Source organism: Malaclemys terrapin, chromosome 20 (assembly GCF_027887155.1).
Source record: "Malaclemys terrapin pileata isolate rMalTer1 chromosome 20, rMalTer1.hap1, whole genome shotgun sequence".
In the NCBI taxonomy this organism is placed as follows: Eukaryota; Metazoa; Chordata; order Testudines; family Emydidae; genus Malaclemys; species Malaclemys terrapin.
The window spans coordinates 17,975,806-17,994,506 of NC_071524.1; the positions used below are offsets into that span (position 1 = coordinate 17,975,806).

The 18,701-nt window shown below is 69.6% G+C and overlaps 2 protein-coding genes across 12 annotated transcripts in view; one reads left to right on the top strand and one right to left on the bottom strand.

The window, feature by feature from the left end:
- Positions 1-3,846: 3,846 nt before the first annotated feature.
- Positions 3,847-13,864, top strand: DPF1 (double PHD fingers 1). 6 transcript variants are annotated; one of them, XM_054009700.1, is made up of 12 exons: positions 3,847-3,929; positions 9,285-9,445; positions 9,877-9,984; positions 10,326-10,453; positions 10,623-10,712; positions 10,926-11,004; positions 11,452-11,583; positions 12,065-12,115; positions 12,756-12,875; positions 13,120-13,232; positions 13,444-13,525; positions 13,603-13,862. In XM_054009700.1, exons 1-12 carry the CDS (start codon positions 3,847-3,849, stop codon positions 13,671-13,673), a joined length of 1,218 nt encoding a protein of 405 aa, XP_053865675.1. In that variant the 3' UTR covers positions 13,674-13,862. The 6 variants fall into 6 exon arrangements, with proteins under 6 accessions (XP_053865675.1, XP_053865679.1, XP_053865681.1 ...); XM_054009704.1 differs by having other exon boundaries at positions 3,854-3,929; positions 10,629-10,712; positions 13,603-13,864; XM_054009706.1 differs by having other exon boundaries at positions 3,854-3,929; positions 9,877-9,969.
- A 2,553-nt stretch (positions 13,865-16,417) lies between these two features.
- The window catches only part of SIPA1L3 (signal induced proliferation associated 1 like 3), a 100,343-nt gene continuing 98,059 nt past the window's right edge, over positions 16,418-18,701 (bottom strand). For all 6 annotated transcript variants that reach the window (XM_054009672.1, XM_054009673.1, XM_054009675.1 and 3 more), the window contains 2 exons: positions 18,609-18,690; positions 16,418-18,320 (listed from right to left, as the gene is read on the bottom strand). In XM_054009672.1, coding sequence (XP_053865647.1) covers positions 18,174-18,320; positions 18,609-18,690 — 229 coding nt within the window. In that variant the 3' untranslated portion in view covers positions 16,418-18,173. The remainder of the gene's footprint in view (positions 18,321-18,608; positions 18,691-18,701) is intronic.

An 18,701-nucleotide genomic window follows, 5' to 3' on the forward strand; every position in this document is an offset into this window, starting at 1 on the left:
CCACCCCCGGGCAGCCTGCAGCCACGTGCCGCACAGGGCACCGTGTAGCTCGTGGGACACGGATGGTGCCAGGCGGGCACAGGCCGAGCTGCCTCGGCGCAGCACACGGCCCCCCCGAGGTGCTGGGGGGGTGGGACTGTTGCTATGGTAAATGCCCCCCAGCGAGTGCTTGGGACCCCACGGTGGAAGCCGCGGCCCAGAGGTGGGCACCTTGCGGGTGGCTTTGGGGCAGCTCTGCAGGGGGGGTGTCCCCCAACACCCTGCACCCCTGAACCAGCCCCTGCCCTGCCCCCCCCCAGCAGTCCCTAGGGGGCAGGGCCCTGTGCCCCATTCCCTGCCTCCCGACCCAGCCAGCCCTGCTTTGGGGCCCCTGGCACCCCCTAGAGGGGAAAGGTGGGTGGGGGTCAGGGGGCGGAGATGGGGGGCAGAGACAGATGGGGGGGAAGGGAGAGGAGGGGGGGTCTGTACTGGGAGAAGGGGGACTCCCGGAAGCTGGGGTCGGGTCCCTGGGGTGCTGGTGGGGGGAGCTGGGGGGGTCGTTCCTCTCCAGCAAGAGGAAACGCCCCACTTGCCCTCCCCCCGCCCCCACCTGGCCCCGACCTGGACACGGCTCCACTTCCACCACCGCCTCCACAATGCACCCCCCTCCCCGCAGGCCTGGGCTCCCCAGACTGCAGGTGCCCCTCACTCCCGACCCGCAGCCCCTGCTAACCCAGCCCTGCCCCCACCCCTGCTCTGCCGGTGCCCCTCACTCCCGTCCCGCAGCCCCTGCCAGCCCGGCCCTGTCCCCCCCCCAGCTCTGCCAGTGCCCCTCACTCCCGACCCGCAGCCCCTGCTACCCGGCCCTGGGCTCCCCCCAGCTCTGCCGGTGCCCCTCACTCCCGACCCGCAGCCCCTGCCAGCCCAGCCCTGTCCCCCCAGCTCTGCCGGTGCCCCTCACTCCCGACCCGCAGCCCCTGCTAGCCCAGCCCTGCCCCCCCCCAGCTCTGCCAGTGCCCCTCACTCCCGACCCGCAGCCCCTGCTAGCCTGGCCCTGCCCCCCCCCAGCCCTGCCGGTGCCCCTCACTCCCGACCCACAGCCCCTGCCAGCCCAGCCCTGTCCCCCCAGCTCTGCCGGTGCCCCTCACTCCCGACCCGCAGCCCCTGCTAGCCCAGCCCTGCCGGTGCCCCTCACTCCCAACCCGCAGCCCCTGCTAGCCCAGCCCCCCCCCCCAGCTCTGCCAGTGCCCCTCACTCCCGACCCGCAGCCCCTGCTAGCCCAGCCCCCCCCCCAGCTCTGCCAGTGCCCCTCACTCCCGACCCGCAGCCCCTGCCAGCCCAGCCCTGCCCCCCCCCAGCTCCGCTGGTGCCCCTCACTCCCGACCCGCAGCCCCTGCTACCCTGGCCCTGAAATCCAGAGGGTCACTGGGTGATAGAAGGAGTCCAACTGGTGTCAAATCCGTCCCCCGTGGGGGTACAGTCCTGGCAGCTACGGAGCAACCCCCCCCCAACCAGTGCCAGGGAGTCTTGGATCTGCCCCCAGAAAGCTCAGCGCTCCCCCCCCCCCCGGTTCCAGTTCCAGCTCCTCCCCCGCCAGACACGGGGAGCGTGTGGGGCGATTCCTGCCGGCTGGGCTGAGGCCGGACTGAACTCATTGCACAGAAGCCAGCGGTTGGGTGCGACCGGCGCCCCCTGGGGGCACGATCTGTCCCTGCCATCCAAGGGATTTTTCTCAGCGTACGAGCAAGTTTTGACTCTTGGGGAGACCGCTGCTGGCTGGGATCCCTGGGGGCTTCCTGGACTGGACTGGGCTACAGAGAGGAAACAAACATGTTAACACCCTGCGCTCGCCCAGCCTCTGCCTCGCTGACTCCCCTCCCGCCAGGATCCGCCCGCTCCTGCTCAGTAGGGGGTGACATTGGTGTCAGCAGTGGGATATGGGCAGTGCCCCATGAGGGCTCCATCACCCAGCCCCTCCTCCCACTGCAGGGTCATGGGCCAGCTCGCCGGTGGGTGCAAACCAGTGCACGGCCCCCTCCCCTCGCCGATTTCCCATCAGCCCCCGGAGCTGCGCCGGCTGCAGCGGGGGAGGGGAGACAGATAGATATATATATATTTGCCTTATCTCAAATAAGGAAATAGATCACTTGTGGTTGCTAAGGTAACCAGCAGCCGGAGATGCTCACCGGCTCTTAAAGGAGACGTGCCTCTTGGGGGGAGGGGGGGCAAGGCAGCTGTTTAACCGCCATGTGCAGCCCCACCATGTATCACAGGGGAGGCCCTGGACTGGGACTCAGGAGATCAACGTTCAGTTCCCACCGACTCCCCAAGTGACCGCGGCCAAGTCCGCGCATCTATCCTGTCTCAGCTTCCCCAGGGGGAAATGGTGATAAAAATCCCACCTGGGAGCCCTTGGGGGCAGGGTGTGTCTCCCTTTGGGTCTGGGCCCCAATCTCGGCCAGGGTCTGGGCAGCGCCCGGCCCGACGGGGCCTGATCTTGGCTGGGGTCTGGGCAGCGCCCGGCGCGACGGGGCCCTGATCTCGGCCTTGGTCTGGGCAGCGCCCGGCCCGACGGGGCCCTGATCTTGGCCGGGGTCTGGGCAGCGCCCGGCCCGACGGGGCCTGATCTCGGGCGGGGTCTGGGCAGCGCCCGGCCTGACGGGGCCCCTAACCCCGGCTGGGCACTGCTGTAATCCCAATGGCAGAGGCAGGGCTCCCATTGGCTGGCTGGGCTCCTGTGTCACGCCGGGCGTGGGGGTCTGGCAGCTCGTCTCCGAATGCCCCTGAAGGGCAGCGGGGGCTTGAGGAAGGCCAGGGCCATGGGGGTTGCTCTCGCTAGGTGGAGCTGGGGGCGCTCGGATGGGGAAAGGAGCTGCAGCAGAGGAAGGTTGGAGAATTTCCAACTCCTGGGATGCCCCAAGCGAACCCCCCAGCAGGGCCAGGGCTGGCAGGAGAAACCCCCACGCACCAGCCTGGGCCCCACCGGGCCTAAGACCAGCCCGGGACATTGCTCCAGTCACAACACCTGGCACTCGTATAGCACCTGTCAGCTAGAAGCCGGGGCACGGGGCTGGGTGCCAGGACTCCTGGGTTCTCTCCCCGGCTCTGGGAGGGGAGTGGGGGCTGGTGGTTACAGTGGGGGGGGCTGGGTGCCAGGACTCCTGGGTTTTCTCCCCGGTGCTGGGAGGGGAGTGGGGACTGGTGGTTAGAGCAGGGGGCGGGGGCGGCTGGGTGCCAGGACTCCTGGGTTCTGTTTCAAGCTGTGTCTTTGGGCACACGGAAAGGGCCAGCAGGTAACAATTCCCTCACGGGACCCCAGCGTGCCGGGCATGTGCCGGTGCCGGGGTCCCGTCCAGCTGTGACCGGGGCCTTCCGGCCCAGGCCGAGCTTGCAGCAGGGGACGTCTTGGGATAAGTCCCTTCCATCCAGCGAGGGAAGGGGGTTTGGTGTCGGGGTGGGGCTGGCCTGGGGGCTGGACATTGGCTGGGACCCAGGTGACGGGGCCCTGGTCTGGGCAGTGCCCGGCGCGACAGCCGTGCTTTGGGCTGGAGCATCCGTCTAGATGCTGCCCGTCTGGCATGTGTCCCCCCCTGAGCTCACCCCCCCCAATCTGCCATGACCCCCGCACCTGTGCCCCCTGCCCTGTCACGAGTCACCCCCAGCCGGTGCTCTGGGGACCCCCCCCCGCAGTGAAGCCCCCGGGGGGGGTAATTGCCTCCTCCCGGGGCGGGGGAGGGCGCACGGGCCCTGCCTGCCTCACCTGGGGGGGAGGGGCTGCAGGCGGGACTACATTTCCCAGGATGCACCTGGAGTTTTGGGAGGGCCCCTGATTGGCTGCCCCTGCCCCACATCAGCCCCGGAGAATGAATGAAATTGTACCGAGCTCCGCCGAGCCGAGCGGCGAGCCGGGCTGCGGGGATGGCCGCGGCGGTGCACAACCCGCTCAAGTCGTGAGTACCGGGCCGAGCCGAGCCGAGCCGGGCCGGGCCGGGCCAGGGGGAGCGGAGTGGGGCGGGAGGCGCCTCTATTGTGCAGCGGATGCCCCCCCAATAACCCCACCCCCAGCCCAGCCCCTCCTGCTGCCCCCCACCCCCCGTTTGAATCCCGTCCCGGGGGGCGCGCGGGGCCTCGGGGCTCGCTTGTGCCGGGGGGGGGCTGCAAATTCCATTGTGCGGCGGGGGGCGGGGGTGTCACCGCTGGCGCCGGATTCAGGCCGGGGGGCGGGGCCGAGCCCCCGGCCCAGACAGCGGTGAGGGGGGGGCGGCTCTCGCGGTGCCAGGGAGACAAAGTTCCTTTGGGGTCAGGGGCCTGGGGCAGAGCCAGCCCCATTTCCCGCCCCCCCCGGCGTGCCCCACTCCCCCCGACCCCCCATCCATCCCCACATCTTTCTGTGTGTCCGTCTCCAGCCAGTCCCGTCCCCCCTCCGGCTCCCTGGGTCCATCGCCAGCCCCCCCCCACGTATCTCCATCCCTCCTGCCCTGCACAACCGCCCCCCCCCCGTCTGTCCATCCCCAGACACACCCATCACCGCCGCCACTGTCCTTCCGCCCGCTCAGGAGAGGGGCATTGGGTTTGGCCCGGGCCTGGCTGATTGGCAATGCGGGGGGGTCACTGCTGCTCTCACGGGAGGAGGCATTTGGGGGGCTGAGGGGGGCAGTCCCAGCCCCTCCCCGCTTGGCCGGAGATGGCTCTGTCCTAAGCACCCCCCAGTGACGTGTTTAAGGGTACTCGGCTCCTGGGTCGGGGGAAACTGAGGCACAGTGAGGCAGGGACTTGCTAAAGGTCTGTAGCAGAGGTGGGGCTAGAACCCAGGAGTCCGGACTGCCCGTCTCCCCATCCTCGAACATTGGACCCCCATCCCAGTGCCAGGGTAAAACTGCTTAGCCAGGACTCCTGGGTGGTGGTGGTCTAGTGGTTAGAGCAGGGGGCTGGGGGCCAGGACTCCTGGGTTCTATCCCCAGCTGGGGGGGGTCCTAGTGGTTAGAGCAGGGGGCTGGGGGCCAGGACTCCTGGGTTCTATCCCCAGCTGGGGGGGGTCCTAGTGATTAGAGCAGGGGGCTGGGGGCCAGGACTCCTGGGTTCCAGCCCCTGATGTAACCACGCCCCGCGCGGGGGAGCCGGGAGCCGGGGCCCCGCCGGCGGCCGAAGGGTTAACCCCTCGCGAGCGAGCGAATGGAGATGCTCAGGTGCCTCATCAGGCAGACAGCAGGGCCCTCATTAGCATCTCATTATCCCCGCGCAGCCGCCTCCATCTTCCCCAGCCCCGCCCCCCGGGCCCCTGGACCTGGGGGATCTGCACCAGGCAGGGAGGTGCCCGCCCCGGCCCCGCCTTCCCAGCGGCCCCAGGCTCCAAGGAGAGGGGAGATTATCCTGCTCTGGGGGTCCCCTGTCCCAGGCGCTGCCCAGACCCGTCACGCCGGGCGCCACCCACACCTCGACTGAGACCAGGGCCCCGTCGCGCCGGGCACCACCCAGACCCCAGCCGAGACCAGGGCCCCGTCGCGCCGGGCACCGCCCAGACCCCGGCCGAGACCAGGGCCCCGTCGCGCCGGGCGCCGCCCAGACCCCGGCCGAGACCAGGGCCCCGTCGCGCCGGGCGCCGCCCAGACCCCGGCCGAGACCAGGGCCCCGTCGCGCCGGGCGCCGCCCAGACCCCGGCCGAGATCAGGCCCCGTCGGGCGCCGCCCAGACCCCGGCCGTGATCAGAGCCCTGTCATGCTGGGAGCTGCCCAGATCCCGACCGAGATCAGGGCCCCGTTGCACCGAGCGCCGCCCAGACCCCAGCCGAGAGCGAGGCCCCGTCGGGCCGGGCGCTGGCCTGACAGTGAGACGGTCCCTGTGCCCAGAGCTCGCAGCTTGAACAGAAAAGGACAGGATCATTATCCCCATGTTACAGATGGAAAACAGAGGCCCAAAGACAAAGTGCCCAATGTCACACAGGGAGCAGATTTCTGGGTTCTCTCCCTGGCTCTGGGAGGGGAGTGGGGTCTAGTGGTTAGAGCGGGGGGGCTGGGAGCCAGGACTCCTGGGTTCTCTCCCCAGCTCTGGGAGGGGAGTGGGGGCTGGTGGTTAGAGTGGGGGGGGGGGAGGGGGCTGGGAGCCAGGACTGCTGTCCCCCCAACCTCATGCCATCCAGTGAAGGAGGCTTCTCCGACTGCTGGAGACTCCAGATGCTACAAGCGGGTGGGGAGGTCAGAGGTGGGGTCTGTCCTGGACCTTGGGGACCCCGCCCCCTCCTCTGAGCTGGGGGGTGGTCAGTGGGGAAAGCGTCTTGCCTGGATCAGCCTGGCCCCCCAGTGTAACCTGGGCCCCCCACCCCCCGGCACCATCCCCCCAGCAGCCCCCCGCCCTGAGCCTGGGGGGCTGCAGTTGCAGGGGGGGGCAGGGAGGGGGCTCCGCTCACAACCCCCATCTCCCCTGGTACCCTCCAACCTCCTGGCCCTGAGTGGGGGCTGGGCCGGGATGCAGAGGGGGGCAGAGGGGGGCTGTGCCTCCGGCTCCGCCCCCTTCCCTGAGCCCCCCAGGCCCCTCCCTCACTGACTGACCCCCCCCTTCCCCAGGCCCAGCCAATCCGGCCCCTCGGGAGGCGGGCCTGCCAGCTGTCAAACGCGCGGCATGCTGGGAGCTGTAGTCCCTGCCCCCTTCCAGCTGTGACCCCCCCGTACGCCCCCCCTGCGCCCCCCCCCCGGCCCAGCGCCGCCTCGCGCAGCCCGGGAGGGGCCCCGGGGCAGGGCCGCAGCCAGGGGGGCGCGGGGGGTGGGGGGGGGGGCTGCATCTCCCAGCGTGCACCGGGGCGCGTTGGGGGGGCGCGATGGGCTCCCCCCGGCTGGGGAATGAATGAAACCGGCCGGAGTCCGGGGCCAGCGCGGGATGGGATCGGCCCTGCAGGAGCCGCTGCGGGGGTGAGTCCGAGCCGGCCCGGGGCCCCCCCGCAGCCGGACCCCCGGCCTGGCCCCCCCGCAGCCTGGCTCCCCCTCCCCCCCGCGCCCCCCCGCAGCCGGGCCCGGCCCCCCCGCATCCGGACCCCCCCCCACGCAGTCGGACCCCCGGCCTGGCCCCCCCCGCAGCCTGGCTCCCCCTCCCCCCCCGCGCCCCCCCCGCAGCCGGGCCCGGGGCCCCTCCGCAGCCGGACCCCCGGCCTGGCGCCCCCCCCGCAGCCGGACCCCCCACCCCACAGCCTGGCCACCCCAGCGATCACTACCCTGCCTGGAGCGTCGGTGCCCGGGGTTTGGACCCTTCGCCTGCCGCCGTCCTGGGCTGTGTCCGGGGGCATCGCCGGGGAGCGGGCGACGGTTCGGGCTGCGACGGGGGGTGAGGGGGGAGCTGGGCAGGGCACTGATGCTCCTATGTAGGTGGATGGGCAGCGCCCGGGTCGGGCTGGTGGCGCCGATGAGCCGCGTGCAGATGGGCAGCGCCCGGGTCGGGCTGGTGGCGCCGATGGGCCGCGTGCGGGTGGGCAGCGCCCGGGTCGGGCTGGCGGCGCCGATGGGCCGCGTGCGTCTGGGCAGCGCCCGGGACTGGCTGGTGACGCCGATGGGCCGCGTGCGGGTGGGCAGCGCCCGGGTGGGGCTGGCGGCGCCGTTGGGCCGCGTGCGTTTGGGCAGCGCCCGGGACTGGCTAGCGACGCCGATGGGCCGCGTGCGTCTGGGCAGCGCCCGGGACTGGCTGGTGGCGCCGATGGGCCGCGTGCGTCTGGGCAGCGCCCGGGACTGGCTGGTGACGCCGATGGGCTGCGTGCGGATGGGCAGCGCCCGGGTGGGGCTGGCGGCGCCGTTGGGCCTCGTGCGTTTGGGCAGCGCCCGGGTGGGGCTGGCGGCACCGATGGGCCGCGTGCGGGTGGGCAGCGCCCGGGACTGGCTGGTGGCGCCGATGGGCCGCGTGCGTCTGGGCAGCGCCCGGGACTGGCTGGTGGCGCCGATGGGCCGCGTGCGTCTGGGCAGCGCCCGGGTCGGGCTGGCGGCGCCGATGGGCCGTGTGCGGATGGGCAGCGCCCGGGTCGGGCTGGTGGCGCCGATGGGCCGCGTGCGGGTGGGCAGCGCCCGGAACTGGCTGGCGACGCCGATGGGCCGCGTGCGGGTGGGCAGCGCCCGGGTCGGGCTGCCGGCGCCGGTGGGCCGCGTGCGGGTGGGCAGCGCCCGGGACGGGCTGCCGGCGCCGATGGGTCGCGTGCGGGTGGGCAGCGCCCGGGTCGGGCTGGTGGCGCCGATGGGCCGCGTGCGGGTGGGCAGCGCCCGGGTCGGGCTGGTGGCGCCGATGGGCCGCGTGCGGGTGGGCAGCGCCCGGGTCGGGCTGGTGGCGCCGATGGGCCGCGTGCGGCTGGGAAGTGCCCGGGTCGGGCTGGTGGCGCCGATGGGCCGCGTGCGGGTGGGCAGCGCCCGGGTCGGGCTGGTGGCGCCGATGGGCCGCGTGTGTCTGGGCAGCGCCCGGGTCGGGCTGGTGACGCCGATGGGCCGCGTGCGGCTGGGAGATGGGGGGGCTGGAACAGGGGAGGGACTGGGAGGGGAATTATTTAGGGATTCTTCGAGCATGTGAGCAGCAAGATTAAGTACCACCCAGTAACCCCCCGCAAACCCCGCCCAGCCCAGCCGGTGCCCCTCACTCCCGACCCGCAGCCCCTGCCAGCCCAGCCCTGGCCCCCCCAGCTCTGCCGGTGCCCCTCACTCCCGACCCGCAGCCCCTGCCAGCCCAGCCCTGTCCCCCCCCCCCCCCCCAGCTCTGCCGGTGCCCCTCACTCCCGACCCGCAGCCCCTGCCAGCCCAGCCCTGGGCTCCCCCCAGCTCTGCCGGTGTCCCTCACTCCCGACCCACAGCCCCTGCTAGCCCAGCCCTGCCCCCCCCAGCTCTGCCGGTGCCCCTCACTCCCGACCCGCAGCCCCTGCTCGGCGCTGGTGTCTGGTGCTGCACCTGAACTGGTGGAGGGGAAAGGCTGGTGGTGGGGTGACCTGTGCTCGGGGTCCCTCAGTTCTGACCCACTGGGTCCTTCCCTCCCCATTAGCCATAGTAGGGGTGGTGGGGGGCTGAGTGTGGGTGACCCTCGTCCCGGTGTCCGTGCCCCCCACCCTGCCTGGGACTCGCTGCCCCGGATGTCTGGGTCCCCGTGGGCGGGGGCGGGGGGGGGGGGATGATCTGGTCTCATTAGGGGCTTGTGTGGCCCTGGGGCGGGGGGGAGATGCTGGGATTTGGGGGGTGCAGATGCTCAGGTGTGGGGGGCAGCATCGGGGGATTGGGGGAGGCTCTGGCGGTCGGGAGGGGGGGTCGGGCCGGCCTCAGCCCCCCTGACCCCTCCGACCCCCCCTGTCTCGCCAGCCTGGGGGAGGAGTTCTACCGCGAGGCCATCGAGCACTGTCGCAGCTACAATGCGCGGCTCTGCGCCGAGCGCAGCATGCGTCTGCCCTTCCTCGACTCGCAGACCGGCGTGGCCCAGAGCAACTGCTACATCTGGATGGAAAAGACCCACCGGGGGCCAGGTGAGCTCTGCCGGTGCCCCTCACTCCCGACCCGCAGCCCCTGCCAGCCCAGCCCTGCCGGTGCCCGCCACCCCGCTCTGCCAGCCCTGGGCTCCCGCCCCCCAGCCCTGCCAGCGCCCCTCACTCCCGACCCGCAGCCCCTGCCAGCCCGGCCCTGCCCCCCCAGCTCTGCCGGTGCCCCTCACTCCCGACCCACAGCCCCTGCCAGCCCAGCCCTGCCCCCCCCAGCTCTGCCGGTGCCCCTCACTCCTGACCCACAGCCCCTGCCAGCCCAGCCCTGCCCCCCCCAGCTCTGCCGGTGCCCCTCACTCCCGACCCGCAGCCCCCCCTTCTTGGCCAGCAGCCCCTGCAGCCGAGCCGTGGGGCTGTGAACACTGGGGGCTGGGGGGGGAATCTTGGGGCTCATGTCACATCCCCCTCCCCCCTCCTAGGCCTGGCCCCGGGGCAGATCTACACGTACCCGGCCCGCTGCTGGCGCAAGAAACGGCGACTGAACATCCTGGAGGATCCACGTCTGAGGCCTTGTGAGTTCAAGATTGGTAAGAACTGGGGGGGGGGGGGGACGGGGGTTGGGGGAGGGGGAGCGGGAGGAGGGGAACAGGGGATGGGGACATGAGGGACGGGGGGGGGAAGAGTTTCATCCTGGTGCTCTCAGCCCCTCCCTGTTGTGGCCCCCAGATCACCCCCTCCCCCACCAGGGGCTTTGGGGGGGCAGGGGCGGCTGGGGTTGGGGGCTCCGTTGGTTTCCATGGTAACGCTGAGGGAGATCGGAGCCGGGGGGTGGGGGGGCGCTATCGGGGTCTCTCCCAAGGTGTTGGCGCGCCGGGGAGCCTGTATTTGGGGGTCCGGCCCAGCCGCTCTAACGTACCGGCCCCCCCAGACTGCGAGGCCCCCCTGAAGAAGGAGGGGGGGCTCCCGGAGGGGCCAGTGCTGGAGGCTCTTCTCTGCGCCGAGACCGGGGACAAGAAAACGGAGCTGAAGGAGGAGGAGCTGGTGCTGGACTGTCAGGTGAGGACCCCCGCAGCCCCCACAATCCCTCCCAGGGGCGAGCCCTCCTCAGGTTTGGTCCCTGCCCCCATCCTATCCCTGGGGGGCTCCCTGGCGGGGCGGTGCCGTGGGATGGGGGAGCCAAGGCTCTCATCCCCCCCCCCAGCTCTGACCCCCCCGTGTGTGGCAGAAGCAGCAGGCGGGCGAGTTCCCCCACGACCTGGAGGGCGACGACCTGGAGGACGACATCCCCCGACGCAAGAACAAGGCCAAGGGCAAGGTGGGGCAGGGGGTCTATGGGGGAGGGGGAGCTGGGGGTCTATGGGGGAGTTGCAGAGAAGGGGGCAGGGGTGCGGGGTGTATGGGAGAGGAGGAGATGGTGGGAGCCCAGGCCCCCCTTGGGCGCTCCCACCCCCGTTGGCTCTGTGCTGGCCCTGGGGTGGGAGCTGGGGAGCCTGTTCGGCTGCATCTCACCCCATTCCCGGCCCCCCAGGCCTACGGGATCGGGGGCATGCGGAAGAGGCAGGACGCCACCTCACTGGAGGACCGTGACAAGCCTTACGTCTGCGACAGTGAGTGTGTGGGGATGGGACCCAGGCGTCCGGGACGGCAATGCAGGGCACTCACCACTAGGGGGCCCCACAGCTGTGTGTGGGGGAGGGAGGGGGCGGATGGGACCAGGGCGCAGGGCACTAGGGGGCCCCACACCTACGTGTGGGGGAGGGAAGGGGTGGATGGGACCCAGGCGTCCGGGACGCAAGGCAGGGCGCTGGGCACTAGGGGGCCCCACAGCTGTGTGGGGGGGAGGGAGGGGCGGATGGGACCCAGGCGTCCGGGACACAAGGCAGGGCGCTGGGCACTAGGGGGCCCCACAGCTGCGTGGGGGGGAAGGGAGGGGGCGGATGGGACCCAGGCGTCCGGGACGCAAGGCAGGGCGCACACCCTCAGCTCCCAGCCCAGGGGGATTGGCCGTGGGGGGGCTGGTTCTGGGGGCTCTGACCCTGTCCCCCCCTCCCCAGTCTGCGGGAAGCGCTACAAGAACCGCCCGGGGCTCAGCTATCACTACACCCACACCCACCTGGCGGAGGAGGAGGGCGAGGAGAACGCGGAGCGACACCCCCTGCCCCTGCATCGCAAGAACAACCACAAGCGTGAGCCCTGGGGGCCCCACAGCCGGGTCACTGTCGGGGGGTCAGGGGAGAGGCCTGCAGGGCCCCACGGCCGGGTCACTGTTGGGGGGGGAGCAGGACCCCACGGCCGGGTCACTGTTGGCGGGGGGAGCAGGGCCCCACGGCCGGGTCACTGTCAGTGGGGGGGGGGGGGGGACTGGTTTCCAATAATTCAGTGGGGGGCACTTTGGGGGTGACCAGCCCCCTGGGGGGCAGCAGGATGGGGAACCAGCCTGGCCCCAGTCTATCCCGTGCTCCATGCCCAGCCCCCCCTCGGAGGTCCCTGGGGGCTCGTAAGACAGTGCCCCTCCCTCCAGGGCCCACGCTCTTGTCAGGGGTGCCTAGGTGGGGTGGGGGGCTCCCCCCAATCATCGGCTGTTGGTGGGGGGTGGTCCTGGCCTGCCCCTGGGAGCGGGGCTGGGTTTAACCTCCTTCTCTGTCTGGTTTGTGCTGTTCCTGTCAGAGTTTTACAAAGAACTGAACTGGGTCCCCGAGAACCAGCGCAGACACACAGGTAACCCCCCCAAACCCCGGCGGGGGCAGAGCCCCCCCCCCCAGGGCAGGGCCTTGAACATGACCTGGAGAGGACGAAAGTGACTGGGGCATCGGGGCCAGCCCGGGCAGAACGCCCCCAGCGCCTCCCACCAACCCCCCGGCACGCAGTGCCCCCCACCTCCTGCTGAACCCTCCGCCCTGCTCCCTGCAGCCCAGCGCCCCCTGGGGCTGGGGGGGGGGGGGGGGGGGGCTGTGATCTGAGACACGAAGGAGCCAAATCCCATTTGCTGGGGGTGGTTTGGAGAACTCAGATTGGGGGCCTGGCCAGAGTGGCTCTCCTGGCCCCCCGCCCCGACGCCCCCCTGGAGCTGCCCATGTCGTGTGCGGCTGGGACCCTTCCGGGGCTGGCCCTGGGCCAAGGCTGGGCTGCCCCTTCCCAGCCGGAGAGGGGAGCAAAACGCACAAAGCCGGATCCCCGCAGCGGCTGGGGCGGCGTCAGGCTGCCAGGGCACTGTGCTGAGGAAGCTCGCAGCAGTGGGAAGCTTGTTGCGTAACCTGGGGCTTCCCCGTTGGAACCAGGCCGTGTCGGGCGCCCCAGGGCCGGGGGGGGGGGGGCTGCTGCACCCCCTTCATCTCCAAGTCCCCTTGCTGTTTTCCAGCTAAGAAAGCTCCGGACGGCTCCGTCATTCCCAACGGCTACTGTGATTTCTGCCTGGGCGGGGCCAAGAAAACCGGCTGCCCCGAGGACCTCATCTCCTGCGCCGACTGCGGGCGCTCGGGTAACGCCACCGGGGCCGGGGGGCAGAGCCGGGGCGTCCGGTCGCGCTGTCCCTGCAGGAGGGGCTGGGCCCTGCTCTGCAGGGGGGTGACGGGAGCTGCTCGGGGACGCCCGTGGCTGGTGCCCTGAGTTTGTTGAGTCTCAGCCTGGCCTGGCCCCGCCCCGGCGGGGGGGCGGGGAGAATCTCTCGCTCTGGGCCATCACCCCCACCCCCCCCGACTCTCCCTGCTCTGTCGCCCCTGCAGGTCACCCCTCGTGTCTACAGTTCACAGTGAACATGACAGCGGCCGTGCGCACCTACCGCTGGCAGTGCATCGAGTGCAAATCCTGCAGCCTCTGTGGTACCTCGGAGAACGACGTGAGCCCCCCGGCTCCCCACTCCCTGCACCCGCCAGCCCTGAGCCCCCACCCCCATGTCCCCTCACTCCCTGCACCCCTTTCAGCCCCGCATCCACCAGGCCCCGATTCCCCCCTCCCACTGCTCCCATCCATCCCCCTCTGCCCAGCCCCCCGCCCCGGGCTGGTGTCGCTGCTCCCCACTGACCTGCCTTTCCTGCCCCCCCCGGCAGGACCAGCTGCTGTTCTGTGACGACTGCGACCGGGGCTACCACATGTACTGCCTGAGCCCCCCCATGGCAGAGCCCCCCGAAGGTGAGCTGGGCAGGGGGCGGGGGCGGGGCCGGTGGGGGAGGCTGGGGGGCTAGGCTGACGCTCTCTCCGCCCCCCAGGGAGCTGGAGCTGCTATCTCTGTCTGCGGCAGCTGAAGGACAAGGCCTCGGCTTACATCACGCTTACCTAGAGCCGCCTGCTGGGGGGGGCACCGTGACCAGAGCGAGAGACCCCCCCCCCCCGACTCCAGCACCCCCGGGGGGGGGCCTCCTGTGCAACCCCTCAGCCAAAATCCTCCTCAAAGCCATAACCGCAGGTGGGGGGTGGGGCCAGTGCTAGGCCTGGGTGCTCCGGGGGGGGGCTGCTCCCCAGAGACCCCCCCCCCCGACTGGCTGGAGGGGGGTCTAGGGGAAGGGGTATTTGCATGATGTGAAAATAGAATTGTTTTTTTTCCTTCTCCCAGGGCTGGGGGAGGGGACAGTCACAGGGGGGGGGGAAGGGGGGGGGAAGAGCACTGCCCCCCCCAGCTGTTCCAGCACAGGCCCTTAGTGCTGGGGGGGGGGGGAATTAGCACATCCACTGCTGCTCCCCCATTCCAGCCCCCCCCCACCAGGGGGGTATTTATTTTAGTGCAAGAGGAACTGTGGGGGGGCAGTGCCCCGCCCAGAAGCTGTTTGATGTGGGTGTTTATTTTCTGTTGTTCCTGGTTCAAAAAAGGGGGGAGGGGAAGTGTAAAACCCCCAAAGCTGCTGGGGGCAGGAGATGGGCACTTCCAGCCCCCAGCACTGCCCCCCCCCCGGCTTTCCCTCCCCCTTTGTGTTCATGGTGTCGTTCTGGTGCTGCCGTCTGCAATGTGCTTGGATTGTTCTGTGCATTAAAACATGGTCAGTGGCCCGGCCTCAGCGTCTTTTCTCCCAGAGCTGGCACAAGAACCCAGGCGTCCTGGCTCCCAGCCCCCCCACCTTTCCCCTCCCAGAGCTGGCACGAGAACCCAGGCGTCCTGGCTGCAGGGACGGGGGTGGGGGGTGCATAAAGGGCATTTGGGGTGAGGCCCGCCCCAGGCATCACAGCAACCTGGGAGTCAGCTGCCGGATTTGCCCCCCCAGCCCTGGGGGGAGGCTGGTGGCAGCCTTCAGCTGTGACCTACTTTTTACCCTGATTATACCCCCAGCTGCCAGATTAATCTCTGCCCTCCCCTGGGGGGGGGACCAAGCACACAACCCCCCCCCCATCCCAAAGAGGACCAAGCAATCCCTTGGCTGGGCCTGCCCCCACCCAGGGCTCCGGTGGGGGTCGAGCGGCTAGAGCCAGGCTGTGGGTCGGTCCCAGAGGGGAGTGTGATGAGGCCCCTACCCCCCCCCCCCCCAGGGTTACAGGTTACATGTGTTAGGGGAGCAGGCCCTGCTGAGGTCACAGTGTGTGTGCGGGGGGGATTTAAAGGGGATTTTTGTCGCTCTGCAGCAGGGCCGAATGCAGGCCCCCTTTGCGCCCGTCATTTCACCCCGGGGGGGGGGGGGGGGGTCGTCTAAGGCCTCCCCGCAGAGGGCAGGTCCCTGCTGCTAGGGGCACCCGTCCCATGGCAGATTCCGGCCCTGCAGGCGAGGGGCTGGCTGGAGCCTGGGGAGGCGGGGGGGACAGGGCTGAGGGCTTGGTTCCAGCCCAGGGCGCATCCCCCCTCCCCGAGGGGACTCACCCCTCCTCTGCCCCAGGTGGCTGGAGCCTGGTAGCTGCTGCCAGCCCATGGTGGGGAGGTCAGATCCAACCCCAGCTCTCGGGGGGCGAGTGGCCCCGGGCCCTGCGAGGAGCTCCCGTCCTACACCCCCTACTGCTGCTCCTGCCGGCTGCAAGCCAGAGCCCCCTTCGTAGGGAAGGCTGAGCTCCTTGTAAGCCTCCGACCTGCTGGGGGGGAGAATCAAGCAGGGGCCGAAGGGGGAACAAAGGCATTTAAAAGGCGGCTTTTTCTATCAGCAAATTGTGAGGTTTTAATCTGCAAGGAGCTTATCCAACAACGCAGACAAGTTACACCCCCCCGCCCCCGCCCCGTGCAAGGCCAGGCCCGTGACCCCGCCGGCTCAGCCGAAGGGGGGCGCAGGCCTGCGCGACCCACAGGGAGGGGGAACTACCCCGTGAGATCTGACACCAGCCCCGGGCGCTACTTTGCTTTCCTGCCCAAACGAGGAGGGGTTGCTGGATCCTGCAGATGGGGCCCAGGGCCCAGGCACTTGGGGAGGGGCTCTGCTCTGCTCTGCCCAGCTTCGCCCGCTACCCCCTCAGCCAGCAGGGGGCAAGCAGGAGGCTGCACGGTCAAGCTGATTTGAAGCGCCGCGGAGCCAGGATGCGCCGCGCCGGCCGGTGACCTGGCCTGTGCTCAGCCCGCAGAGCGGGGACGCGCCGCGCCGGCTGGCTGAGGTACAAGAGGTTTCATGCACCGATATGAAATTAGCACCTTCCTGCTCCATGCGCCTGGTGACCGCTCGGGCGTGAAGGAAGTAAAGCAGCCAAGCACCGTATCCGTGCGAGCCGCCGGGAAAGCCTCCTGGAGCCCTGTGGTTAGCGCTGGGCTTGGCTCCCAGGGCCGAGCTGTAAAAGGCAGGGGAAGCGGCTGCCGGTTGGATTCTGGAGGCAGCTAGAAAAGGAAATTCAAAGGTCGCCCTGTGTCAATCCAGCAGTTTAGCAAACCAAACCCCAGAGGCGGCGCTCACACAGCCCTGCCTGGGGTGAAAGACTGACCCCAGTCCTACGACTCTCCCAGCCCCCGGCAAAGCAGCGCTCCCCAGCCGGGGGTCTCAGTGCATCCCCTGCCGTAAGAGCAGGTTCATTCCCTCCTGCCGCTGCACGCGCCTCCCCCCTTTGACCTCTCGGCTGGTGCGAGCGCTGCCCCTCGCGGCCTGGCGCTAGGCACAGAAATCTCAGAGAAAAGCCTTACAAACAGTCTCATTTATACAAATATAGTGTTTTATAAAGAACATTTCCAGTGCAATCAATTTGCACTTCCTGAGCCGCTCTCAGCATTGCATTCGCTAGAAAATAATTTAGCTTTGAGGAAGTGCTCTCCAGAGTCGGGGGCAATTTTTAAATTCTCTCCAGTACGGATACAGTCCCATTATAATTATTTTACACCAGAAAAACCACCGCAAGTTCTGAACAGAGCCATGGTTGGTGACAGCAGCCGAGCCTGCCCAGCTCCGTATTGCTCTCCTGGGAACTGGCCGTAAGATGCAGGCTGTGTGTCGTAGTGCAGAAGTCATTTCACAGGGATTGTTCCTGAATTCGTCGAGGTTCGCGCCCAGGAGCTGGGAGATGCAGGGTAAGAAGGCGCTGTCCTGGCCCGGGTGTCCAGCAGCGCCCTTTGCATGAGGTTTAACGGGATGCCACGGCTCGCACTGGCACCCCAAGAACATCCTGGTGGCAGGGCAGAGAACAGACACGGATCCCTGCCAGCGCAGGGAGGGATACGGAGCTGTAAATCCCTGTGTTTAGCCCCATATTGCTGGGGACATGGTGCAGGCGTGGAAGGGCCAGCAATGCACCTTCCAAGGACAGGCCCCTCCCGGCACATCAGCAGCTTCCCCAGCGCCCTGCGAGTTGCTCCAGCCAACTGCACGTCCCAGGTCTCTGCGGCTGCCCCCACCCAGCCAGCAGCCGGGGGGAACAGCGCTGGGTGAGCGTGGCACCTGGCGCCCGCGTGCTCACAGCTCCTTATCCACGGGGCTGGAGAAGATCTCGGCACAGCGCTGGGTGAGCGTGGCACCCGGCGCCCGAGTGCTCACAGCTCCTTATCCACGGGGCTGGAGAAGATCTCGGCACAGCGCTGGGTGAGTGTGGCACCTGGTGCCCGAGTGCTCACAGCTCCTTATCCACGGGGCTGGAGAAGATCTCGGCACAGCGCTGAGTGAGCGTGGCACCCGGCGCCCGAGTGCTCACAGCTCCTTATCCACGGGGCAGGAGAAGATCTCGGCACAGCGCTGAGTGAGCGTGGCACCTGGCGCCCGAGTGCTCACAGCTCCTTATCCACGGGGCTGGAGAAGATCTCGGCACAGCGCTGGGTGAGCGTGGCACCTGGCGCCCGAGTGCTCACAGCTCCTTATCCACGGGGCTGGAGAAGATCTCGGCACAGCGGTGAGTGAGCGTGGCACCCGGCGCCCGAGTGCTCACAGCTCCTTATCCACGGGGCAGGAGAAGATCTCGGCACAGCGCTGAGTGAGCGTGGCACCCGGCGCCCGCGTGCTCACAGCTCCTTATCCACGGGGCTGGAGAAGATCTCGGCACAGCGCTGGGTGAGCGTGGCACCCGGCGCCCGCGTGCTCACAGCTCCTTATCCACGGGGCTGGAGAAGATCTCGGCACAGCGCTGGGTGAGCGTGGCACCCGGCGCCCGAGTGCTCACAGCTCCTTATCCACGGGGCTGGAGAAGATCTCGGCACAGCGCTGGGTGAGCGTGGCACCTGGCGCCCGAGTGCTCACAGCTCCTTATCCACGGGGCTGGAGAAGATCTCGGCACAGCGCTGGGTGAGCGTGGCACCTGGCGCCCGAGTGCTCACAGCTCCTTATCCACGGGGCTGGAGAAGATCTCAGCACAGCGCTGGGTGAGCGTGGCACCCGGCGCCCGAGTGCTCACAGCTCCTTATCCACGGGGCTGGAGAAGATCTCGGCACAGCGCTGGGTGAGCGTGGCACCCGGCGCCCGAGTGCTCACAGCTCCTTATCCACGGGGCTGGAGAAGATCTCGGCGAACCTGCGCAGCTGCTCGTGGGCCGTCTGCGATTCCTCCTGCAGCTGCTGGTTGTTCTGGCGCAGATTGGCCACCTCCGCCTGCAGCACCACCTTGTCCTGCTTCTCCTGAGCGAGAGAGGGGGGGTGTTTGGAGAGCTCCCGGCTGCAGCCAGCCCCATCCCCAGCCGGGCCACCAGCCTTCTCACAGCTCCACAGCAAACGGGAGCAAGGAGTGAACCCAGGAGTCCTGGCTCCCAGCCCACCTGGCTCAACCCCGCTAGGCACCCCAGCCCCCGGGCACAGACACTCCTGCCCGATGGCACTTTCTGAGAGGCTGCCCAGTGGCAGAGAGAAGGGGGTGCCCGGTGGGGCCAACAGGAGGGGAAGGGGGCAGCCCCGATGCGAGCCCCTTACTTTCTGTAGGTCGCTGTGTAGCTGCTTCAGCATGGCCTCCAGCTGACACACCTTTCCCGTCAGGTCCACGGGCAGCTCCTCGCTGGCGGGGGG